At 37.2% G+C, this 22,357-nt stretch overlaps 2 protein-coding genes across 2 annotated transcripts; both read right to left on the bottom strand.

Annotated features, from left to right (window-relative positions):
• Positions 1-280: 280 nt before the first annotated feature.
• Positions 281-2,700, bottom strand: LOC102791448 (apolipoprotein D-like). Its single transcript, XM_006799230.3, has 5 exons — positions 2,577-2,700; positions 1,811-1,926; positions 1,597-1,733; positions 972-1,057; positions 281-871 (listed from the first exon to the last, which is right to left on the bottom strand). The coding sequence occupies exons 1-5, from the start codon at positions 2,638-2,640 to the stop codon at positions 645-647; spliced, it is 630 nt and encodes a 209-aa protein (XP_006799293.3). The 5' UTR covers positions 2,641-2,700; the 3' UTR covers positions 281-644.
• Positions 2,701-15,900: 13,200 nt separating this feature from the next.
• LOC148101492 (apolipoprotein D-like) lies at positions 15,901-17,657 on the bottom strand. Its single transcript, XM_087845661.1, has 4 exons — positions 17,523-17,657; positions 17,297-17,427; positions 17,006-17,091; positions 15,901-16,419 (listed from the first exon to the last, which is right to left on the bottom strand). The coding sequence occupies exons 1-4, from the start codon at positions 17,631-17,633 to the stop codon at positions 16,187-16,189; spliced, it is 561 nt and encodes a 186-aa protein (XP_087701787.1). The 5' UTR covers positions 17,634-17,657; the 3' UTR covers positions 15,901-16,186.
• Between the last annotated feature and the right edge of the window lie 4,700 nt (positions 17,658-22,357).

Here is a 22,357-nt window from a genome sequence, read left to right as displayed (position 1 = left end):
TATAAATGATATTATTCTTCATCACCTTTAAATTGTTTACAGATAAAATAACTAGCTGAAAAACCAATACTGATGGCTCTTCAGTTGTACCGCTTTATTGTGATTTGAGGCTAAGAACAAAGATGATTTATGTGTGATATTTCTTCCACTTTCTTACAGTGAAATTGCAAATACTTTTTTCTTTATTAAAAATAAAATGCCCCTCTATTATTTCACTGTGGGTCAGGATCGTATAGCATTTTCTTCATTTAATGACAGTTATAATGAATGTAAGCCAAGCCAGTGTTTAATCGGTTCATCTTTAATGTCAGCAGAATCTTAGCAAAGTTTTTCCTACACCAAGTACAGCATGTTTCATGGATTATTACATGCAATCAAGGATATGCAAACACTGCTTAGTTGATTAAATCCAAAACCTTTAAAAATAGGACAGCTTTTACTGAATAGTTTCCAACTATCAAGCGGCTCACACAGAGTTCAAACCATTTCTGTGTTCATGTGCAAAACATATTAAAACACAAAAATAATGTACTTTTTAAAAACAATGGCTCATGTAAAAAGTTACAGGCGTAGGTAATCAAGGAAAAAACCTTCAGAGAGAAAAAACACACTCTACCATAACTGAACGTCTCTGCCAGTTCTTGCTAAACGCTACAGCTCTGATCTGTGGGAGTCATATTGGAAATGTCGATCCCCCCGCTGATCAGCATCCGCTTGGCCTGATCCACCATCTGTGGAGGCAAAGAAGGCGACCGCGCAAGAATCCAGGCGAAATCAAAGTAGAAGATCCCAAAGACATCTTTGCAGGAGTACACAATGCTATAGTTGGTGTAGTCGGTTGACAGAACCCAGTATGGGGTGTAAGGAAGAACTGGGAATAAAGATCAGAAAGAGAAATAAAATGTTAAAATGAGTGTTGTAACAGTTAAAACAATATATATACATATATAGATGATAAAGGAGGTACCTACAAGACAAGAAGTTGACTCCAAGCTTGGCTGGTTCTTGTGGGTCTATAACCTTGGCTGTCCCTTCCAGGTACCACCTTTTACCCTGACTGAGAGAGACAAATATGCAATTTCATCAATCTATTCATTGTGTCATATCTCTTATCATACCATGGTCTGTCTCTAGTGCATTTGCTCCTAATCAAAAAAACTTCACTTGAGGTGTGTCACCACTAAGCCTTTTGTCAACATAGATTACATGACATTTTTTCTTACTCAACCCAGCTCTTCAGAAGAAAAATACTTGTGCAAACATTAAATCAACACTCGGAACAAATCCAAAGAAAAGTCACCAGAAGTAAAGTTCAAGGTTTCACCCTGCAGACAAACACATCCATTATTAGCCATCTATTACCAGCGGCCAATTGCTTCAACAACATTAACGCTACTGCAAGAAACTAGACTTTTTTTCTTTGTTGTTATAGTTAAAAGGATTTTTTGATATCTGCAGGCGGAACTATACTAGCTTTTCCCTGCGTTATTCTCCTTTATGCTAAGCTTATCTAACTCTACTGACAAATGAATAGTATCAGTCCATCTAACCTATAGTCCAGTCATCAATCCATCGACCTGATCCTTCAGTACTTACTGGTTCTGGGGGTCCCACACCTGTGAGTACGACACTTGAACAGACCCATCTTCCATCATGGAGTTTTCCTCCCTGATACACTGTCCTCTTCCAAAAATATCGGGCAGCTTTTCAATCTCATACCACTTACCCATGTACTGTAACAAAAAAACACCCAGCCATGAGTTCTGCACTAAAAAATGTTTACTCTGGATGCATATATCTCTTTGCTCACCGGTTGAAGGGTGAAGTTAGATTGCACCTCTGGAATAGGGCAGGCACCCCAGTGAAAAGTCTGAGCTGAGATCGCGGGGACCAGCAGGAGAAGAAGGTAAGCAGCAGACATGGTTCCTTTAGAAGATAAAGGGGGGGATTGCAGAAGTTATGTTATGCAGCAGTTATACCTGTCTCAGTTCATCCAGCCTTTTTTAATACATGTAGAGAGTGTGTTTCACTCTATCTCTATTTCTAAAGTTGAAAAATGTCATCACCTTTTATACTGAAAGGTTAACAGAAACTAAATACAATACATTTTTTCTTCACTCTTAAGATTTGAAGCAAGTTCCCCATTTAGTTGTGAAATGGTTGGTTAGAAGGTCACAGATTTATTAAATTAGATAGAAGAAAGCGACAGAACAAAGTTTCGCCTTCCTGTGAGAGGTAACTATTGTAGCAAATATTGTCACACCTGTTTTCCTGGTTTCACAAATGCTTTCTGTGAGACACTGCGAAGCATGTGTTCAGCACCATGTCATAATCATTAAAAATATATATGTTAATACGGACAACAAGCATATGGTAAATGCAATCTGTAAAGATATCAGAATACATTCTGATTTAGGATAACACAAAAAAAATGATAAAAATGAGTGAAAATTAATGCTGGAGTTAGTATTACAGAAAACTGTGTTTAAAAATATCAACATTGCTAAAACAGTACAAATTTTCAATTGAGTTTGGTGTTTTTTCTGTTAAAAAGACAAAGTAATTTAAGATCTTACCTGAGGTGTGTGCGAATGTCAGGTGAAGGCTGGGAGAAAGTGTGTGAGCTCTAGGAACAAACATTTTATATACAGTTCACAGAACAACAGAGGTTGGCCTCCAAAACAAACACGTCAAACAGCACTCACCAGCTCCTTATCGCTAGTCATAAGAATATTCTATGGTTGTGAAATGTCACTGGGTTAAGGGTTAAATATTATTGATTACATTTTTTTCATTCAGGCCTCATGTGTTAATGCTCACTTTATCTCAGATTTGCTTTGTCATTATGCAATGTGTTTTTTGCTATTATTGAAAAATGTACCCTTTTTTTAGGTAAATTACATGATAGATAAACTGTCAGCTTTAACTATTTGAAGCTGACATTTCTCTTCTTTACATAAATCATAGTTCACTGTCACTCGCAAGGTTAATAACGGTTAACATAAAAATAAACCAAGCTGCTGTTTAATGTGCAAGAAATTTTAATCTCTACTGAACCTTAATAAAGTTTTTCAATCTCAAGAACAACTCATTTGACTTGTTGTAGTTGTTGTCAATAATAATAAATACACTATTAGACAATGAAACTAATGTCATGTTCAATCTATAATATCCAGAGTTAGTAAGAAGCTAACCCTGAGTTAAACTAGAAAACATAGATATCAATGGAAAGCCCGGGATGTCCACTATTTAGTACATTAGGACTTAGTGTGGTAGCTCAGATAACTCAAAAGAAATAGACCAAAAGCAAATGTCCAATACAAAGGATGTAAATGAGCAGGCTGGTTCTCGGGAGGATATGATGAAGATGCAATTTGGTCATTTAAGTGGAAACTCTATTAAATTCTCAGGATATCATAAAACATTAAAAGACAGCAACAAAGTAAAACAGGTACAGCTCTGAAATCTGAAAAGATAAAATTACTTATATCAGTTATTTCCTATTTCTGCAGTTCTGATTTGTGTGTCATCTTGGAAATGTCAATTCCTTCATCAGTCATGAGTTGTTTGGCATGATCGACCATCTCTGTTGGCTGTTAGGGCAATTGTACAAAAATCCCTGGGTAGTAGAAATGGAATATGTCATAGTCACTTTTGCAGGAATACATTCTTTACAGTATGGCTGCTAGTAGTAATACGATGGCACTAGTCCAATATAGCAGCCAACCAAACCCGTTTGACAACCTGTTTGACCGGTTTCGTGCGTGTGCGCATGCGCGTTCAAGTGTGCTGGGGGTATGCGAGTTCATGTGTGGAAACACACAGGGCTCAGAGAGGTAATATTAGTTCAGTAGCGGTTTTAGATACGAGCGACACGGGCGGTTGCCCGGGGCGGCATCGTGGTGGGGGGCGGCATCACGGGCATCGGCAAAAAAAAGAGAAAAAAAATGCTCGTACTCATACTGCCCCGACGTCAGCCAGCGCATATTGGGAATGGCATAGGCACCGATCGGTTTTCTATCGCCCATTTGCTGGGAGTAAGGGCGCCCTCCGTTTGCGAGGTGCGCCTGCTGCTTGCCGCGCAGGGAGGAGAGGGCGGGGCGGCGGGGGATTCTCTGGCTAGCTGGAGCAGCATCTAATAACCAACTCGCAAAATAAAACAAAATAAAAACAAACCAACAAACACGAAAACACCAGACATCCTGATACAGACTTATAATTTGCACCGATGTTTTTTCAAAATTCTAATTCGAAAAAGTGAGCGCGAGAGCGCGAGAGCCCTCGGTGCGCCTGCTCGCTGCTGAAGTCAAAGTAAACTTTATTGTCATCTCCGCTACATACAGTCCAGTATATAGAGAGACGAGACGACGAGGCTCCAGTTACAGCAGTGGAAGTAAACAAACAATATATATAAGAAGAGTAAGAAAATAAATATACACTTTAGGACTCGGGGTAAAGGGATCAATAACAATTTAAAATTTACAGTTTGATGATTTAAAGTCTCACACACAAGCCGTCGAAAGGGGAGTGGGGCCGGCTGCTTTCAAATAGAGCACATTTCATTTATAATGTTGTAAATCCAAGCCCATTATGTATTCATGATTTGAATCCTGGGTTGTGTGAAATCTCAGAAATGCACCCTAGACAAAGTGAATCTGTGAACTAAGGTGTCGGTGTGTTAGATCATGTTGTGGTGATCCTCGGGTTGAGGGATGGGTGTTGGGTGGGATGAGTGCAAAATTAAAACCAATGGAAGATGGACAAGAAAAGTTCAAAGCCATCAGGTCCTCAGTTTAGAAAAAGGGAGGGAGAGGGAGTGTTCGCCCAGGGCGCCAAACAGGCTAGGACCGCCACTGTATTAGTTCATGTGTTTTTAACTGGGTTTTAATTTAATCAAACCATAGGGTTTTTAATTAAACTATTTTTATCGCTTTGCCGTGTCTCAACATTCAGTTATGCAGACATATGTGTTCTTAAAAGCAATTCTTTGTTTTAGCGTGGAGGGGTGGAAGCCGTTTTGGTTCAGTGCGCATTAACAAAGCCGGTGCTTCTTATTTACATCTAGTCAAAAGTGTTGGTAATAATGTTTTAATCACACTAATTTTGTGATTCTGACAATGTCTCAGCTTGCAGTGATGGAAGCATTTTATTTTAAAAACAGCACAAAATGGCAATTTCTTCTGAATGGGCAATTTCAGCCTTTCCACAAGCGTTTCGTTTAATCAAACCACTAGTTTTAGTTTAACTAGTTTTTTACGCATCTACTGGGGTTTCTTTCACGGGTTGATGCGATCATTTTATTTAAAAATCGGGATTTCGGGATGTTGAACTAGATGGAGACAGAGCCAGCTAGTTGTTTAAAGTGGTAAGCTCTTTTTGTAATTCTTCGAGAAGGTAAAAGCCCCGCAGATGTACCAGTCGAGCAGGGTCTCGCCTATTTTCAGAAGTAGCCAGCAACAGCGGACCCTTAGGCCTATCTTGGCAAGTTACACCGGAGCTTAGCAACTGCGTGCCCCACCCTCATTGTTTTAAACTTGCACAGCAAGGTGATGCCCTGCAGGTGTATCGCCCCCCAGACTTATCGACACCCCATCTATTGTTTTTGGAAGCACCCGGTCCTATATGAAGCTTTCCTGAGAGCGTGAGACCCTTGACATTTCGCGTCAGGACCAGCGCCGGTGTTGTGCCAAAAAGTGATTGTCTGCCAAAAAGTGATTTCCGGTATTTGCCAAAAACTGATTGCTCGTATTTAAACTGCTATAAGTAACTTGTTGGGCTATAATATGTGAAACATATGTTAAATGCATCCCTCATGGATGACATAAAGTCATATTGAGCCACAAACAACATTCGTGTAACAAGATAGAAGCCGCAATCAGTTTTTGGCAGTGACTTTTATATAACCTTTATTTATGCAGTTAAAAAATCTCATTAACATTAAAAATGTCTTTTGTCAGAGTAAGCTGGCCAAGAGGACAGCAGAAATGGCAGCAAATATGACAATAGTTCTGTTAAAATATTTTAAACGAGGATAAAGGACCGGATTGGTTATAATGTAAGTACAATAACACAGAGCTGTAAAGATACTTGAAAAAACAGATAATTTTTTAATTCTATATATAACCCCTTTGTAAACGCTGTTCACCGAAGTCTATTTATCAACATACATCAAGATATTACACATAAAAAAATACACGGAAACATTGGAAATCGGTTTTTGGCAGGCAATCACTTTTTGGCACAACACCGGTGCAGACCATTTTCTACCACACAGAGCGTTTCTGACAGGCTGGCGTTGCTTATGCATAAGAGAAAAGCAACAATACAACGCGGTTCTCTGCTCCAGGACATCGCGGGTCCTTTCACACGGTAAGCATGTGTGTTATAGCCGGCGCTTTATAAATGTCTGTTTGGCAGCGCAGATTATTCAAACTGTTTTTAAAACGTGACTCATTTGTTGTCCAAAAAACATTTCCTCTAAATTTGCAAAATTACTGATTTAAAAATATATATTTTCGAATTTTTAGCTGGATGTCAAACATATGATAGACTCTTGAGCATATTTATATAGCAAAATTCACAGTGGCATAACCATAAAAGATGCCCAACTGTGCACCAATGCACTCTAATGCAAGCCTTTAAACTGTATGCTAAGCGAATGAAGTATACCTTTACCTCTATAGCTGAAAAGAGTCTGCATCCATAATTTGTGGATCTATTGATTTGTTTTTAATGTGGCACTTTTTTTTCACGAACTGCAGATGATGAAATCCTCTTTATTTGAGAAATTGTCCCTAAGGTATTGCTGCTCATACTTACTGAGTTCCCTAGCTACTTCTTTAATATGTCAGTAAACTTTTTGAACAAGGCAGGTATCGTAGATTTAAAGACACATCTTCAGTGAAGCAAAGGCAAAAAATTGGAATGAATTGTATGTGGCTGTTCATATTAAATCCATCAAAGAGTGAAAATCCAAAAAGCTGCTGCAATCCTTTGTATTAATGATCTGTGTGTGTGTGTGTGTGTGTGTGTGTGTGTGTGTGTGTGTGTGTGTGTGTGTGTGCTCGCAGAACGAAGGTCAAGGCAGGAGGCTTTTTTTTAATGCATTTCCAATCAGCTTTTTTTTTTTATTTACAAGAAGTGTACACTGTTCCAAAAAATAGTAATATCGAAATATCTTACTGTATATTTTACAGTTTTGTACTGTCTTTCTAGAATATCATTAAATTTACATAAGTAAAATTTTACATGTCAAAGGTAAAATAACATAACATCACTGTAAATATAGTAAAACACAATTTGCTTGTTTTTTAAATATATTTTTTTGTACATATGCATATTTAGATTGTAAAAATACATTCAGAAATGTATCATAATTTCACAAATATTTGTCTGTTATGTGAGAGAATGATCTGTTAAATTCAAATGTAATACTATGGAAAAATATAAAAAATGATCGAAAATTAATGAGAATAATCAATAATTAAAGGAGTATTTGAATTATAATTGTGCTGAAAATTTCATGTCATCTAGGTCTGATTTAATAATTCAGAGGTAACAAGTGAAAATATCATTAATAGGAATAAAAACTAAAAAAAAAACCCATATAAAACATTGCACGGCCACGCTGTGCTAATTATATATTTTTAAAAATAAATGTAGAGGTAGGAATTGCAATTAATATAAATCTCAAAGTATTCACAACATTCCTGAACAGAAATAGGCCTCTGCACCTGGGGTGAGGGTGTGGCCATGAAAACAATGTGACATGCCATTGGATGTTGGGACACATAATAACATGACGCTAAGCATCGGCCAATGAATGTTGAACTAACAACCACAAGGTTGCGAGTATGGCTGCACTGTAGGAAAAAATTCCAAAGTACGGCTCAGTAAACGAACAAGGTCTCTAAATTCAGAACACAAATATACAGTTGGAAGATTAAGATTGCATTTTTTTTGGTAAACTACCCCCTCTTCTTCTTCTTTGTGTTGATGTTGTTCTTGTGTGTGTGTGTGTGTGTTCATTTAGAACTGAGATTCTAAGTTCTAAGCAGAAATCTTATGCTCAGCCAGGAGTATGTTTCCCCACTTTCACAATGCTGAGGTGTCAAATCCATGATCCAACAGATGGTTTGTCATACGTTGGCGAGAAGGGCAAGCCACCCCTTACTTACACAACCTCACACACTATAGATTTTTAAGTTCTTGTGTACAATGGTTTAGCTACAGATATAACTTCTACTTTTGATAAAGATCACTCCCTCTGCACATTTCATAAGAAATGAAACGTCTTTACTGGGATATTTATTGTCAAACTATGCAATTTTCCAAATGTGTGTGGAGTAAAATGTTGTGACCAAGAATCATTCAGGATTAACAACACAAACTGTTTTGATAGCAGAAACAGTCTGTCTTATAGTTCCCATACTTTACCGCTAGTTTTACAAACACATGTCTGTTTACATGGTTTTTGTGAAACTGATTTTCAATAGTACAACCAACGTCTAACTTTTCTTTGCTCCCCAGTATAAATGCAAGAATTTTGCAGGCTTTATTGAAACAATTTAACACTCAATGCCATAAACAGAGTTGATCCATGTCTCTATGGACACTGTTTTATACATCAACAGTTCTGAAAATCACTTTTAAAGTAATGTAGAACATGATCTCTCTCACTCTCAGTGTGTCTAAAAACCCAGCAAACTGACAATCACCTCTAAACAAGGGGTTAGTTTTTAGGTTTTTTGTTTGTTTGTTTGTTTTGTTTTTTATCAGGCGCAACCACCAGACTAAGTTTGTAGTCTCACCTACTAATATTATTTTATTATAGCACAATATTCAGCTAGGTTACTACTTTGACTTTACTTTGACTAAATCTCTTTAGTCAGTTTCCTCCTCATAATAGAACTTTTATGTGTCTCATCTAATTTAAACTGTATTAAGGCTAAAAATCTAAAAGACCAAAATGCATTTTGACAAAAGACTCTTTCACAGCGACAGACAGAATGTCATCAAACTGATGCTGCTGTGTCATTAATCACATGATGTTATTGTTATTCTACAGGCATAAGTGTCTGTAGTAGGTAGTTTATGATCATTTAAAGTGCATAATTATGGTTAACAAAATAGCAACCAAGGAGAACAATAACATAAGAAGTATGTTGAAAAAGATGACAAACATATGGGGATGATTAAAAAAATGTTTGCAACATGAGAAGCTCACTCCAAGTTTCCCTGGTTCTTGTGGGGTCCATAACCTTAGCACTCTTTTGTCCACCTATTGTCACTCCTCATCAAACTTACCCAGGTACTATACACAAAGACAATTCATTTATGAGTTGTTTTTTTTAAAGCTTTTCTTTTGGAGGAAGGAAGGTTCAGTAGTCATCATCATGGGCTCATCCGATTAGAATGAGAATAAGCAGTCAATCATTTACAGGTTTTGTCGTTTTATTGAATGATGGGTAAAGGAAGGAAAGACACACATGGACTGCTATCTCTAAAAAGGACATAAAGTATGATTTAAGTAACTCAAAACGATACATGAACTCAGGAGACTCAAAGAGATACTCACCTCAGCTGCCGCCCCCAACGAGTGACAGGTGAGTGCCATTAAGGCCAAGCACCACACCCAATCAAAGGCGAGGAAAAGAAACAAGGTGCATCTGGTGAAGTGAATGTGCTGAAAGATGAGCCTTTACAACAGCTTTGTTTAATTTGTTTTTTTAATTTGTGTTCATACAGGTTTTGATCCGGGCTGCACCTTCAAAGTTGAACTGAGATCCCAGGGAGCAGCAGGAAGAGAAGTTAGACAGCAGGCATGCTTTCTTGGATCGATTACAAAAGTTATGTTGTGTAAGAGCTGCACCAAGAGCTCATTATAGCTTCAGTATACCCACTCTCTTTTTATTACATCTGTGTTTAGGTACACAGTCAATATTTACTTACTGGATAACGCTTAGCACACACTGACCAATCAAGAGAAGCATGCTGTACGAATTTGAGCTAGCTTTACAAAATAAAACTGAGGATTAAAAAGGCAATATCTACTGCAGAATAAATTGATCGCCTTTTTGTTTTTTAAAGAAAAATGATAAACTGAACACAAACAAAACCTTTCTATCGGGTATTGGAAAAATGTCCTAAGATATTGTCTTCACCTTAGAATAAGAGAACTTGCATCACCTGAGCCTTTTTTAGCAGGAGATAAGATTACAATATGAAATAGATTATTACAGCAGACATTCTCATGTTCAGAAAATAGTTCATGTCTTAACTGAAGACTTTTCTAATTTCGGTTGCTTCATTTTTATATTGACTTAACAACTAAAGCTTCATCCACAAAGGAAACGATTCCCAGTAAGTCGAAATCAGTGACATTCGGTAGTGATTACAGATGGAAATATTACTTGCAACACAAAGTGAGCAGATCCCAAGACAACTGAACTCAACTTTGAGATCAGCAATTTAGGCGCCTACAAATGAGAGAGCAGGATACCAGTGACTGACTTATGGCAAGGTAGTAAATACATTAGAGCTTTACCTAGTCAAATAGAGCCTGCTAGCAATCATCTATCACCTTAACAGCTCTCCCTTTGTCAATGTCCTTTAACACAACGACAATGTCTAAAAGAATTTCCAAAAGGAACTTGAAAACTTTCCATATCTGCATCACTGCAGTTTGATTTGAGGAACAGTAACACTGTCAGGATGATTTATGTTTAGATGCTGATGGAACTCAAAGTATATGGTGATGTTTTACAACAATATATTTTATAGTTTATCAGCTCCTTCCCAAAATTTAAGTATCTTAATCATTTATTGAAATATTGATCAAATAAGTGAAAACTGTGGTGACATCTTTCACTATCATTAGTTTGTCATATTTCATTTAAGGTGCAAAAAAGGCAGGGACAATGTCATGAACATATACTTATACGCTAATATACTAAAATTTGCCCATCTCTGTGGCCAATTCTCCTCATATTCCTTAAAAATTCTGATTCGTCTTGGTTGCAGAACACTAAACCAGCTCTTGAGCCTCTTGAGGATGCTCAAGGGTGCATGGAAATCTACTAAAAGAATTTTTGTTTTTGTGAATTTGTGTTTTGGGAGTTTGGGTTATCGGGCCCCTTGTTATTGGAAATTCAGTCACTGTACAACCACAAGTTTTGTTCGTGGCACAGTTTTTACAGTTCAACAGTAAAAACTGTGTAATTCTTTGTGTAATTCTTTTCAGCACAACCTCAAATGTCTACTAACTGGGCTGTTCAGCCCTAAACAACAGAACTAGTTCATAGCTAACAACAAGACAGTCGTGTTACCCGAGGGCAATGAACTCTGCTAAGGCCGCCCTCTCTCACTGTTTCTCACTGTTTCTCACTTTTCACTTTTCACGAAAAGAATTTCTAGGTGCAGCCAAAGGGTGTGACTTTTGTTGATCTCTAGATCTCATGATTTTCCATGTACGAATTGTTCCTCCAAAGTCAGACTTGAACCTAGTCTCAAAATACATTGGCAAATACCAGCATAATGCATATGCTACATATATATATAAATATACATAAATGATACAAGGCTGTGACAGAGCCCCTTAATATCAGTGACATTACAAACATTACAAACTACTGCGTTACATGTTAACTGGTGTTGTTATTGTTGTGTGTGCCTTCAATCAAGATGAGTTCAGAAAAGCTTATTGAATGGTTACAAGGTAAACAAAGGTCCTATAAGTGAAGCAAAATATTGTTTTAGTTGTTTTGTTGTCTTTTTTCATCAGTTTGTAATGATCTTAAGAGCCTAATTATCCTTAGGAAATGAAGAAGAAAAACAAAAAGAGTAATAATGACCAAAAAAAGGACAATTAGCAAGAAGAAATGAAAAGGTGCCAAAAGCAGTATATTTACAGCTGTAAAGAGGGGTGATAAGAAAACTGCATACAAGGTGAGAAGTTGACTCCAAGTTTTGCTGGGATCCACAACTTTGGCTATACCTTTTATGGACCACGTATCATCACTCCTGAGAAACACAAATAGAGTACTATTAATTCAACTGTGAAGTAGTAGGAAAGGGACTCCATTAATGCGTCTGAGCTGAGATCACAGGGACCAGAAGTTATATTACAAAGTTATGAATGTTGATTTGAAACATTTTTGCGTCACTTGTTCCCTATAATAGTTATGACGCATTGTAGTTACGTGGGTCTTGTTTTTGTGAACTTAGATTCCAGTAAAAATGTCAGAAATCTTTCCTTTGTTCAGGTCTGTGTTTCCTTTTGGGTGTTTTGCATACCGCATGTTGCCACTTGTGGTTTCACAATCACTATTCTATACTGTGTAACAATTTAAAAAAAAAAAAACTAAAAAAGAACAATTATGAATCATTCAATTACATGAAACATCTGTTGATATTCAGAAAATACTTGTACGTGTTTTATAACATATTTAAATAAATAACATCAAACTTTTAAGATTGCAGTTTGGTGTATTTCCCTTTGATTGAAGCTATTAAAGTTTTCTTGCCTAAACTGTTCACCGATGTCATATGGTGGTCTGACGCTGGTAGGCACTGAGTGTATGAGCTCCTGTTACATAGCAGCTGACGTGCCAAATTATGAAAACACTGTAACTATGACAAGCAATAAAATATTTAATTTATCCAGATCCCATGTGTTTCTGCTTCTTAATCATTATCTGGTTTGATTAGATTCATATAAATATATCGAAAAAACACGAGGATGACTGGCTGTTGACTGGCTCTAGATAAGGCTCTACTATGCCCATTTTCTGATTGGGTGAGCAGCCTACAGACCGTGTACAAAGTCTCCCACTGCTAACTCTCTTCACATGATCAGAAGATAAAGTCAGTGGATCAGGTGAGTAATCACAAAGTACGAGCATTGCGAAAAAATACGCATGCACACACGTTTTAATTACAGGATTAAAACAATCAAAAGCACTTGATGTATATGGTATTAACACAAACTTCCTAAAGGAACATATGGATTTGCTTGTACGTCCAACAACTCATGTTTTGAATATGTCTTTCAAACACTCCATTGTTCCAACAGATTGGAAAATTGCTGTAGGTGTGAAGACTGACTTGCTAATTATCGCCCCATAAGCATACTCCCGGTCGTATCTAAAATAGCTGAGAAGTGGATGGTTAAACTCCTCACTGCTCACCTAGAAAACACCCAACCCTCATTACATCCATTGCAGTTTGGCTTTCGGGCACATCACTCCACAGATACTGCCCTGTGTATGTTAGTGGAGAACTTGAAGAGCTTGCTGGACAAGAGTCCCTGTGTTGGAGCTGTATTTTTAGATCTGACGAAGGCTTTCGACTCTGTAAACCATCAGATATTGTTGTCCAGATTGACTCAGTTTAATATCTCTAGTCAGGCTCTTCAGTGGTTTGCCTCATATCTCTCACACAGGAAACAGTGTGTGGTATTGGATGGGGTTAAATCTCCATATTTAGACTGTGATACAGGGGTTCCTCAAGGATCTGTTCTTGGGCCCTTATTGTTCTCTCTTTTTATCAATAACTTACCTGAAGTCTGTCCAAATATATTTGCTCAAATGTATGCGGATGATGCAGTTATATATACGCAAGCAAATAGTGTCCAGCAGGGGGCAAAAGATCTTACAGCTGCTTTAGCATTAATGCATAGCTGGCTGGAGGACTCATGCCTAATGTTGAACACCTCAAAAACTGTCTGTATGTATTTTTCAAAACGCCCCTTAAACTTGAAGCAGTCAAACATATTCCTGGATGGAGTAGAGCTTGAATTATCTCCAGAATTTAAATATCTTGGGGTCATTCTAGACCCAACATTATCCTTCAAGGGTCACATAAATAAAGTGTCCCAGATACTTAAATTTAATAATCGAAATTTTAATCATATACGTAATAATTTAAATATGAATGTTGCAAAAACGTATTTTTACTCAATGATCATCTCTCATATGGACTATTGTTTGACGTCCTGGTCACTTGCTTGTGCAACAACACTTAAAACTATTGAAAACATTTATAAAAGAAGTTTAAAACTACTTGACAAAAAAACGACTTCCCACCACCACTGTCATGTGTTAAAAAAACATAAATTACTGAACTTCAATAACTTAGTGAAACTTAAAAGAGTGTGTTTAATATATAAAGTCTTACACTCCCTTGCTCCACCACCACTAAAGCAGTTCATTAGGCATAAAGAAAGCTCAGACAGGACCACTCGAGCTACAATCCGAGGAGACTTGTTTATACCCCACAGACGGACAGCATTTGGGCAGAACGTCCTTTCTGTCCAGGGTGGCCATCTGTGGAACAGTCTTCCTCAACCCATTAGAGAATGCTCTACACTCAATTTGTTTAAGGCAAAGGTTAAAAACTGGTTATGGACAAATCAAGTGTGTGATCATGTATGAGTTGTATAGTTTTAATGTTTTATTTGGGAACAGAATGGTGTGTATGTGTAAGTTTGGTGATGGAGTTTTTATTATGAATGAATGATGAATTTTTATGAATTATTATGTCTATTTTTTTATGCTTAAGGACAACAGATGGAAATTAGCCCTTGGCTATAATCTGGTATGTTTACATTCATGTATTTTTTTTTTTTTTACATTTATGTTCATTAACATGCACTGTCCTAAATAAAAAGAAAAACAACAACAACAACAAAAAACCACACACAAGGTGTGATATTTATAATATTGTGATTCTAACACCTTTAACATAACAGTAAATACCAGCATGTTTTGGTTATGCATCGGTGTTATTGCTGGTAGAGAACTTGCACTGTCTGTCAATGACAACCTTTCAGTTTGCTGCACATTATAGTTTTGAATTGTTATTTCTCATAGTCCTGCATGCATAACAACATGAAACAAATACATTCCTTATCTAACAAGCATACATTTTTCTTCTTCTATGAACCAGAGACATTCAGTGAAAACCTACATTTTAATTGATTATTTTAAATTTGCAAACTTTGGAACAAATGAGTGTTCTAAATATTAGTGACTATAAGTTTGTCTATGTCACGGTCTGCCAGCCAGACCGTGGGGGTGTAGGGAAGGAGGACCCAGGCGAGGTGCTCTGTGTGTAAACAGTGCGTTTATTTACAGTGTATGAAACTAAACAACAATAAATCCCCGTGCTTTCCCCAGACTCCCGTGTTGATTCTTCTCCCAGCACTCCCCGTGCTGGCTGCTGTCTGGCACTCCACCCCTCTCCTGGGGACACAATAGAAGCAGCCGTCAGGACACATACAACCGCGGGCATACACACACACACACACACACAAAAACCAAGCACAACTGGGTGACTAACATGGAGTCTCAAGCAATGATCCTGCGTCGGTCGGAGCTCCAAGACTCTCCGAAGTAGCTCCCCCGACGAGGCCTGATCAGCAGCAGGTGTGTGGCTTCGGGTGTGGCCAGACCGTCAGCAGGGCCACACCCACCAGGCCTAAAGGCGCCCGCCAAAACACATATACATATACACACACACACGCAAACAGGGAGAAGGACAGCAACACCAAATATACATACAATAATAATAATATAATTCATAACTGCTCAGGGATCCCTGACAGTCTAACACTTCTGTCATCTGCCACATTAAATACCTTCTAACCTTGTTGGCTTTTCACCTCCAAATAATCAGTTATTATTTGTCAGGCTTTTGTTTTTGCATTTTTTTCTTTTTCTTAGTTTGTTGTGTTTTTTTTCTTTGTCGGCCTAGAAACCGGTCAGTGAACCCCTAGCAACCAATTACAACGATCAGTCATAAAAATGTTCAGCAGAAGAAGGAAAAGAGATGAAACAATTGAATGATGGATGTAACTTTAATTTATACAGAAGCTTTATATTTTTTCAATTACCAAAAATAGCTTGTTTCACTGATTATTGTAAGGAAATAAACATTGTTCTGTTAATCAAATAATATCTTAAATGAATACCTTAACGTGCTGATATAGGTTCCCCTTTTTAAAGTACCAAATGAATATTTTAGATGTAACTTATCATTTAAGTGAAAAATGTACTAAAATTGTGACAAAATTCTCTGGCCCTAAAGAATTCAAAGAATTAAAAGGCCACAGAGTAATACAGGTGAACTGAGTAGTTTATATAAAATATTCAGGAAGGAAAACTCTAATGAACATCTGTATTAGACCTCAGTTACACAATACACACTCATGATCTGTGTGGGTCATCTTGGAAATGTTGATTCCTTCTTCAATCAGCAGCTTTTTAGCATAATTCACAATTACTGTAGGCAAGGTGGTCGACCGTGAGAAAATCCAGGCGTAGTTGAAATGGAATCTCTTATAGATTTCTGTGCAGGAGTACACTACAGAATAGGTGGTGTAGTCAGTCGACACAACCCAGTATGGAGAGTAGGGAAGAACTGGAAAACAAAAAAATCAAAGATACTCAGACAAAGATGAACAAAACAATAACATTTTGACAGGCTGTAAAGAGAGAGATGTCTTCAATACATATTGTACATTTTTATGTAGGCATATTTGCTCCTCTCTTTGGGCAGCATAGACTATAATACTTAGATTACATGACAACATTTTCAGGAAGATTTCATGTCAGATTTTTACTTATATAAGTGGCAGTATAATCTACATGATGATGATTTGGGCATTCATTTGATTTTTTTTTAACAGGCTACAGTAAGAATAGAGATCACGTGTTTGGTGTCACGGTTTTTTAACGTAAATACTACTGTTAGCATGCTAACATACGAGCAGTGTTAGATTATTTATTCAACACCTTGTCCTAAAAAGTGCATAAGTAAGCTTGTTATAGCCTAAACCAAGCAACAATTTCTAAAAGAAAAATTAAACCAATACAGACATGCCATACAACTTTTAAGAGCCTGGTCATCCTTATGAGAATAAAAGGCAAGCGAAAAAAAAGAAAAGAAGCAAAAACAGATAAAGAAAAACACTGTTATAAAAGAAGTTGATAAGATGGGTACTTACAAGATGTGAACTGGACTCCAAGCTTGGCTGGTTCTTTTGGTTCCATGACTTTGGCTGTCCCCTCTACAACCCACCTACCGCCATTCCTGAGACATACAAACATGTGCACAACGTTATATATTAAAAGACTAATTATTTCCCAGAATTTTAAGTCTACCACACAGACAACACAGTGGTACGAGTCTCCTTATCTAATCTGCCACACCAGCAGACAGACAGACAGAATATGTGAAGTTAAAGATAAATTTTGCCCTGCTGAATCAGCATATGGCCCAATCCTTCATCACTTACCGTACTTTTAACACCTGAGAGGTCAGTACTCGCACAGTCCCATCTTCCCTCATAGAATAGTTTGCCCGGACGCACTCTCCTATTGCAAAGTAAGCAGGCAGCTTCTCAATCTCGTACCACTCTCCCAGGTACTGTAAACAAAGACAAGCCATTAGTTCAATCAAACTCTTTATATACTGAGTATACATAGACAGTAAACCAAAAATATTATGCTATTTGTGCTCACCGGTTCAAGGATGAAGTCAGATTGCACCTTTGGAGTAGGGCAGGGACCCCAGTGAAAAGTCTGAGCCGAGATCACAGGGACCAGCAGGAGAAGAAAGTAGACAGGAGACATGGTTCCTTCAGGAGATCAGGGAAGATTACTTGACGTTATGCTGCACGGGTGTGCTAAAAGCTCATCGTTTGTATCCACTGTGTTATTAACAAGGTGGGGCTCATGTGCTCGTCAGGACTGATGCGGCAACCGTTGTGGCACACCAATTAAACAAAAATATGTCACTCAACCAGTTTTCAGCCAAAACACAACATCCTCGATTCTGACATGAAATAAGAGGATTAAGAGGAGAATAAGAGGAGTAATTACTTGAAGGTAATGTGAAATGTTAGGAATCTCTTCATCTCTTTGTGTGGGTTTTTAATCTTTGCAGAAAATCACACAATGCTACACCTGTTCTTCTGTTTCACACGAAAGCTTTGAAGGTTCTCCTTATGTTCAGCATTATGTAAATAACAAAGCTCAAAATATTTAAATCGGAATTTCAGGTTAGAAGGAAAGAAAAACCTGTAAAAACATTGGTAAATTCCTATTTAGGACAAGAGAGGATCAAAGGAAAAAACAAATTATTACCTCAGAATAATTTTTTTGTTACAGTGCTCCATTATAAACAAACATTAACAAGACAGACAATACGCTAAATAAGAATAGTACAAAATATACATACATATATTATATATATATATATATATATATATATATATATATATGAGGCAATGAGGTGTTATCCAACATTGTCTTTATCTTGGACTGCACTGGCCACAACAGACTGGTAGAAAATCCTGAGCATTTTCTGGTAGATGTTGAAGGACCTCAGTCGCCTCAAAAAATAGAGACGACTCTGGCCCTTTCTGTAAAGTGCTGTGGTGTTTTTAGCCCAGTCCAGTTTATTGTCAATGTGTACTCCAAGGTATTTATAGTCCTCCACAATGTCAACACTGACCCCCTGGATTGAAACAGGGGTCAAGTGTTTCCTGGTCTTCCTGAAGTCCACTATCAATTCCTTGGTCTTTGCCACGTTGAGCTGCAGATGATTCTGCACAAGCAAAACCTTTCTATCGGGTTTTTTTAATTATTAGAAAAATTTCTTAAGATATTTTCCTCACCTTAGAACAGGGGTCTGCAACCTTTAACACCCAAAGAGCCACTTGGACCCGGTTTCCACGCAAAAGAAAACACTGGGAGCCGCAAATACTTTTTGATATCTAAAATGAAGATAACACTGTATATATTGTTTTTTTTACCTTTATGCTTTGTGTGAACAACTCAAGTAAGTAAGTAAAGTTTATTTATTAAGCACTTTTCACAGACAGGCAGTCACAAAGCGCTGTACACAAATATTAAAATAAACAATACAATCAATAGACATTATAAACAATATAAAAGATCAAATGTAAAAAGTGTAAAGAATATAAAATACGTAGATCAAAAAAAGGCTTGTTTGAACAGAAAAGCTTTTAACTGCTTTTTAAAAGAATCCACAGAGCAACTAAGGTGTGTTGCTTATGAACTCCATGAAGTGCTAATGAGAAAATTACATTTTATTTATGTAAATAACACATTTTAAACTCTTAAAGAAATGTAACAAAAGGAAAGACACCCAGCTGAACTAAAATGATCCAGCAAACAAAAACTGTTGTGAGCCGCCACCCTTATATCGCCTTTGGACTTTTAGAGCCTTGACCTGACTTTTAAAAAATAATTGGAAAAAAGCACTATGCTGCTAAAAGATGAAAAATAGATATTTGCAAAATTCTGCCTAAATATGTATTTTACCTGGTTAATTTGTGTGGCGGGGCGTGGTCTGCAGCGCCGCTGTATGGGAGGCGGACGCATCTGAGCGGCAACCGCAATCACGCCTCGTTGCCTTAAACTCTGTGCTCTCTCTGCTGTTGTTGGTGTGTGTCGGGCTGTGAGCTGAAAAGCTACAGCCGGCTGTATGCGTACAGCAACCATGTGTGAAAAGTGGTCAGTAAAGAGATGCTGAAAAGCATCTTCATGGAAACATCGTCGGGTCTGCCGTGATATGTTTACAATAAGACTTATCGTCCCGAACCTCTGCGCACAGCATCTGCAAATCGGGGCTTTCATCTTTAGCAGGACTGTAAGCTGTAGTCTGTGAGGCGTGAGCGGTGTTCGTTTTAACATAGTTCACGGTGGAGCTGCTGACATAATGTGGATCTGAAGATCCATAACTGGCCTACCTGGGGTCGAAAGTCTCGATAAATGCACAGCGTTTCGGCGGGTATAGCGGCTTCCGCGAGTGTGACGCTTATTTTGAGCGATGAAAAAATAATAAGATATAATTTTATTTTTATATTTCAAAATCACGATAATCTTCCAATTTAGAACTACAAGTTAAAAAAAAAACTAACATAAATAAATTACACTTCAGCTAAATACTTCTCATTTATTTTCCCAAACCACCCAGAGCCGCAAAATAAAGACTAAAGAGCCACATGCGGCTCCGGAGCCGCAGGTTGCCGACCCCTGCCTTAGAATAACAGAACTTACATCACCTGAGCCTTTTTTAGCAGGAGATAAGATTACAATATGAAATATATTATTACAGCAGACATTAGGGCTGCATGATTTTGCATAAAATGAGAATCACGATTTTTTTTGCTTAGAATTGAGATCATGATTATCTCATGATTTTCTTTTCCAATATAAATATTTATTGCACTTATTAACTGCACATCAACTTCGTAACAGTTGAGATTGAACATAAAAACAATAAATAAACATAAAAACAACAAATGTCTCACATTTTGTCATTGCCGCAAAATGTTGTACTACTTGAAATTCCATCTCCACCGTTGCTCAACACTGCGTGTATAGAGTAGGTAGTGCAACAATAGAAAAATACTACTACTACTGTGTAGCGTTTGTCTAGGGTGTTGATCATTTTCCTAAATCCCTCGTTTTGCACAGTGTTGATGGGAGCCATATTGTTGAGGAGTACGTGGTGAGGGCTAGTTCTTTTAGGTTCAGCAGCTAACAAGATGGTGTATCGGTCAGGATACAGGAAGGAGGACAACAGGCTTCCACTTTGCTGGATTGTCACCGCCAGCTGTTTTATTGCCACCTAGATGCTTAGTGTTGCCAGCAGTCTGTAGTAAGAAACAAGTTGTATATAAATATACAGCAACAGCTTCACTAAGATAAACATAAAGAATTAAATGAAATAAACCAACACATCCATCTGATTATACACATAACACAACATATATGATTTGAACTATGCCAATCTTACATCTCTTGCTCCAAACACAGAAAGGACACAATAAACACAGTGAGAATGTCATACATAGCCGAAACATCCACTCTAACTGTAAACAAAGGGACTTTGGCGCCATCGTGTGGCCGAATAAAATTACTACATAATGGCGGCGGCCAGCGGCACATGCCTCTAGTCACGAGATGAAAAATGCGGTGCTACAACGCGGTAGAATGTAACTAAAGCCGCGGCCAACATCAGAATCGGAAAATAAACATATTTAAGGAAACTTACTTCCGGTCATGAACTTAACACTCGGAGCATCACCGTGAAGGATGGCAACCAGGAACACAGCTTACGAGGTAAACAGAACTTTTTTTTCTTTTTTTTAACATGAACTTTATTTAGAACAATAACAATGACAATCTCAAAGAGACAAGCGACATATTGAATCATTCAGAACAGAATCACACCTCCTTTTTCTTTTCTCCCAATTAGAGGAATACACATCACTGCCACAGTGCAGTTGGTATACCACAATGAAATCGACAATAACTGAAAGTAAACATACATACATACATACATACATATATATACATGTATATATATATATGCATATACACATGCATACGCACACATCTATACACACACATCTACATAATAATAATAATATAAAAAGATGAATAACCAATACAAAAATAAATAACAATAAAAAAGAATGAAAAACAAGGAACAGAAATAAAGGGGACAAGGGGGATCATAAAATCTCTAAAAGTGAGGTTCCATAAACAAGACACATAACTTAAATAAGGGGCTAAGAAAAATCAAACTCTTCTAAAAATCTATGCAATTTGATTGCTTGGGGCTTATTTATGAGCTTAAGAGATTTACGGAACAGGGAGAGTTCGTTTTTAAGAGCAGGCCATGAAGGGGGGGATTTAGCATATCGGCATTTATGAATGTAATACTTTGTTATAATAATGAGATTGTTAACTAAAAACTCACTACTTTTATCCTTAAGGATTACTCCAATTTGAGTATTTTGAAAAGACCAAAAATCAATATTTCCATACTGGGACAATATTAGGACATGGAGAGATAAATCATAAATCCTGGATTGTCACACACCCATAGAACATGTGCTCTGTTGTTTCCAAAGTTGTTTTACAAATATAACAGTTGTCTAACACAAATTTAAATCTGTCTCTCAAAAATTCATTGGAGGGGTAAATATTTTTTGTAGTTCTAAAATGGACTTCTTTAAATTTGGGGGGAATTGGAAATTTTAAATATTTGGTTCTGATCAACGAGATCTCAGATTTGTTATAATCTTTAAAGATGAGTGAATGTTTTGTCCTACCTGGATATAAGGTGTCAAGACCATCTAGTTTAATTTTATGTAAATTTGGAGTCGGTATATTTGAAAAATTGTTCTTTATCGTATTTACAAGGACTATTGGGATATTCTGTGAAACCTTTTTATAGAGCTCGAGCGAGCAACTCATGTCATATTTCTCATTAAGCCTGTTTAATTCAAGTATATCTCCATTTTCATCCATTATAT

The sequence above is a fragment of the Neolamprologus brichardi genome, chromosome 9, assembly GCF_056152115.1.
Source record: "Neolamprologus brichardi isolate AB-2024 chromosome 9, ASM5615211v1, whole genome shotgun sequence".
Taxonomy (NCBI): Eukaryota; Metazoa; Chordata; class Actinopteri; order Cichliformes; family Cichlidae; genus Neolamprologus; species Neolamprologus brichardi.
This window is presented reverse-complemented; position numbering and strand designations above follow the sequence as displayed.

Coding starts and splice junctions, on each gene's coding strand:
- LOC102791448 (XM_006799230.3), bottom strand. CDS start 2,640: ATGTTTGTTCCTAGAGCTCACACACTTTCTCCCAGCCTTCACCTGACA. Junction 1,734..1,810: donor CTAACTTCACCCTTCAACCG/GTGAGCAAAGAG, acceptor TTTTTGTTACAG/TACATGGGTAAGTGGTATGA. Junction 872..971: donor TGGAGTCAACTTCTTGTCTT/GTAGGTACCTCC, acceptor CTTTATTCCCAG/TTCTTCCTTACACCCCATAC.
- LOC148101492 (XM_087845661.1), bottom strand. CDS start 17,633: ATGTCTCCTGTCTACTTTCTTCTCCTGCTGGTCCCTGTGATCTCGGCT. Junction 17,428..17,522: donor CTGACTTCATCCTTGAACCG/GTGAGCACAAAT, acceptor CTTTGTTTACAG/TACCTGGGAGAGTGGTACGA. Junction 17,092..17,296: donor TCTCAGGTGTTAAAAGTACG/GTAAGTGATGAA, acceptor TGTATGTCTCAG/GAATGGCGGTAGGTGGGTTG.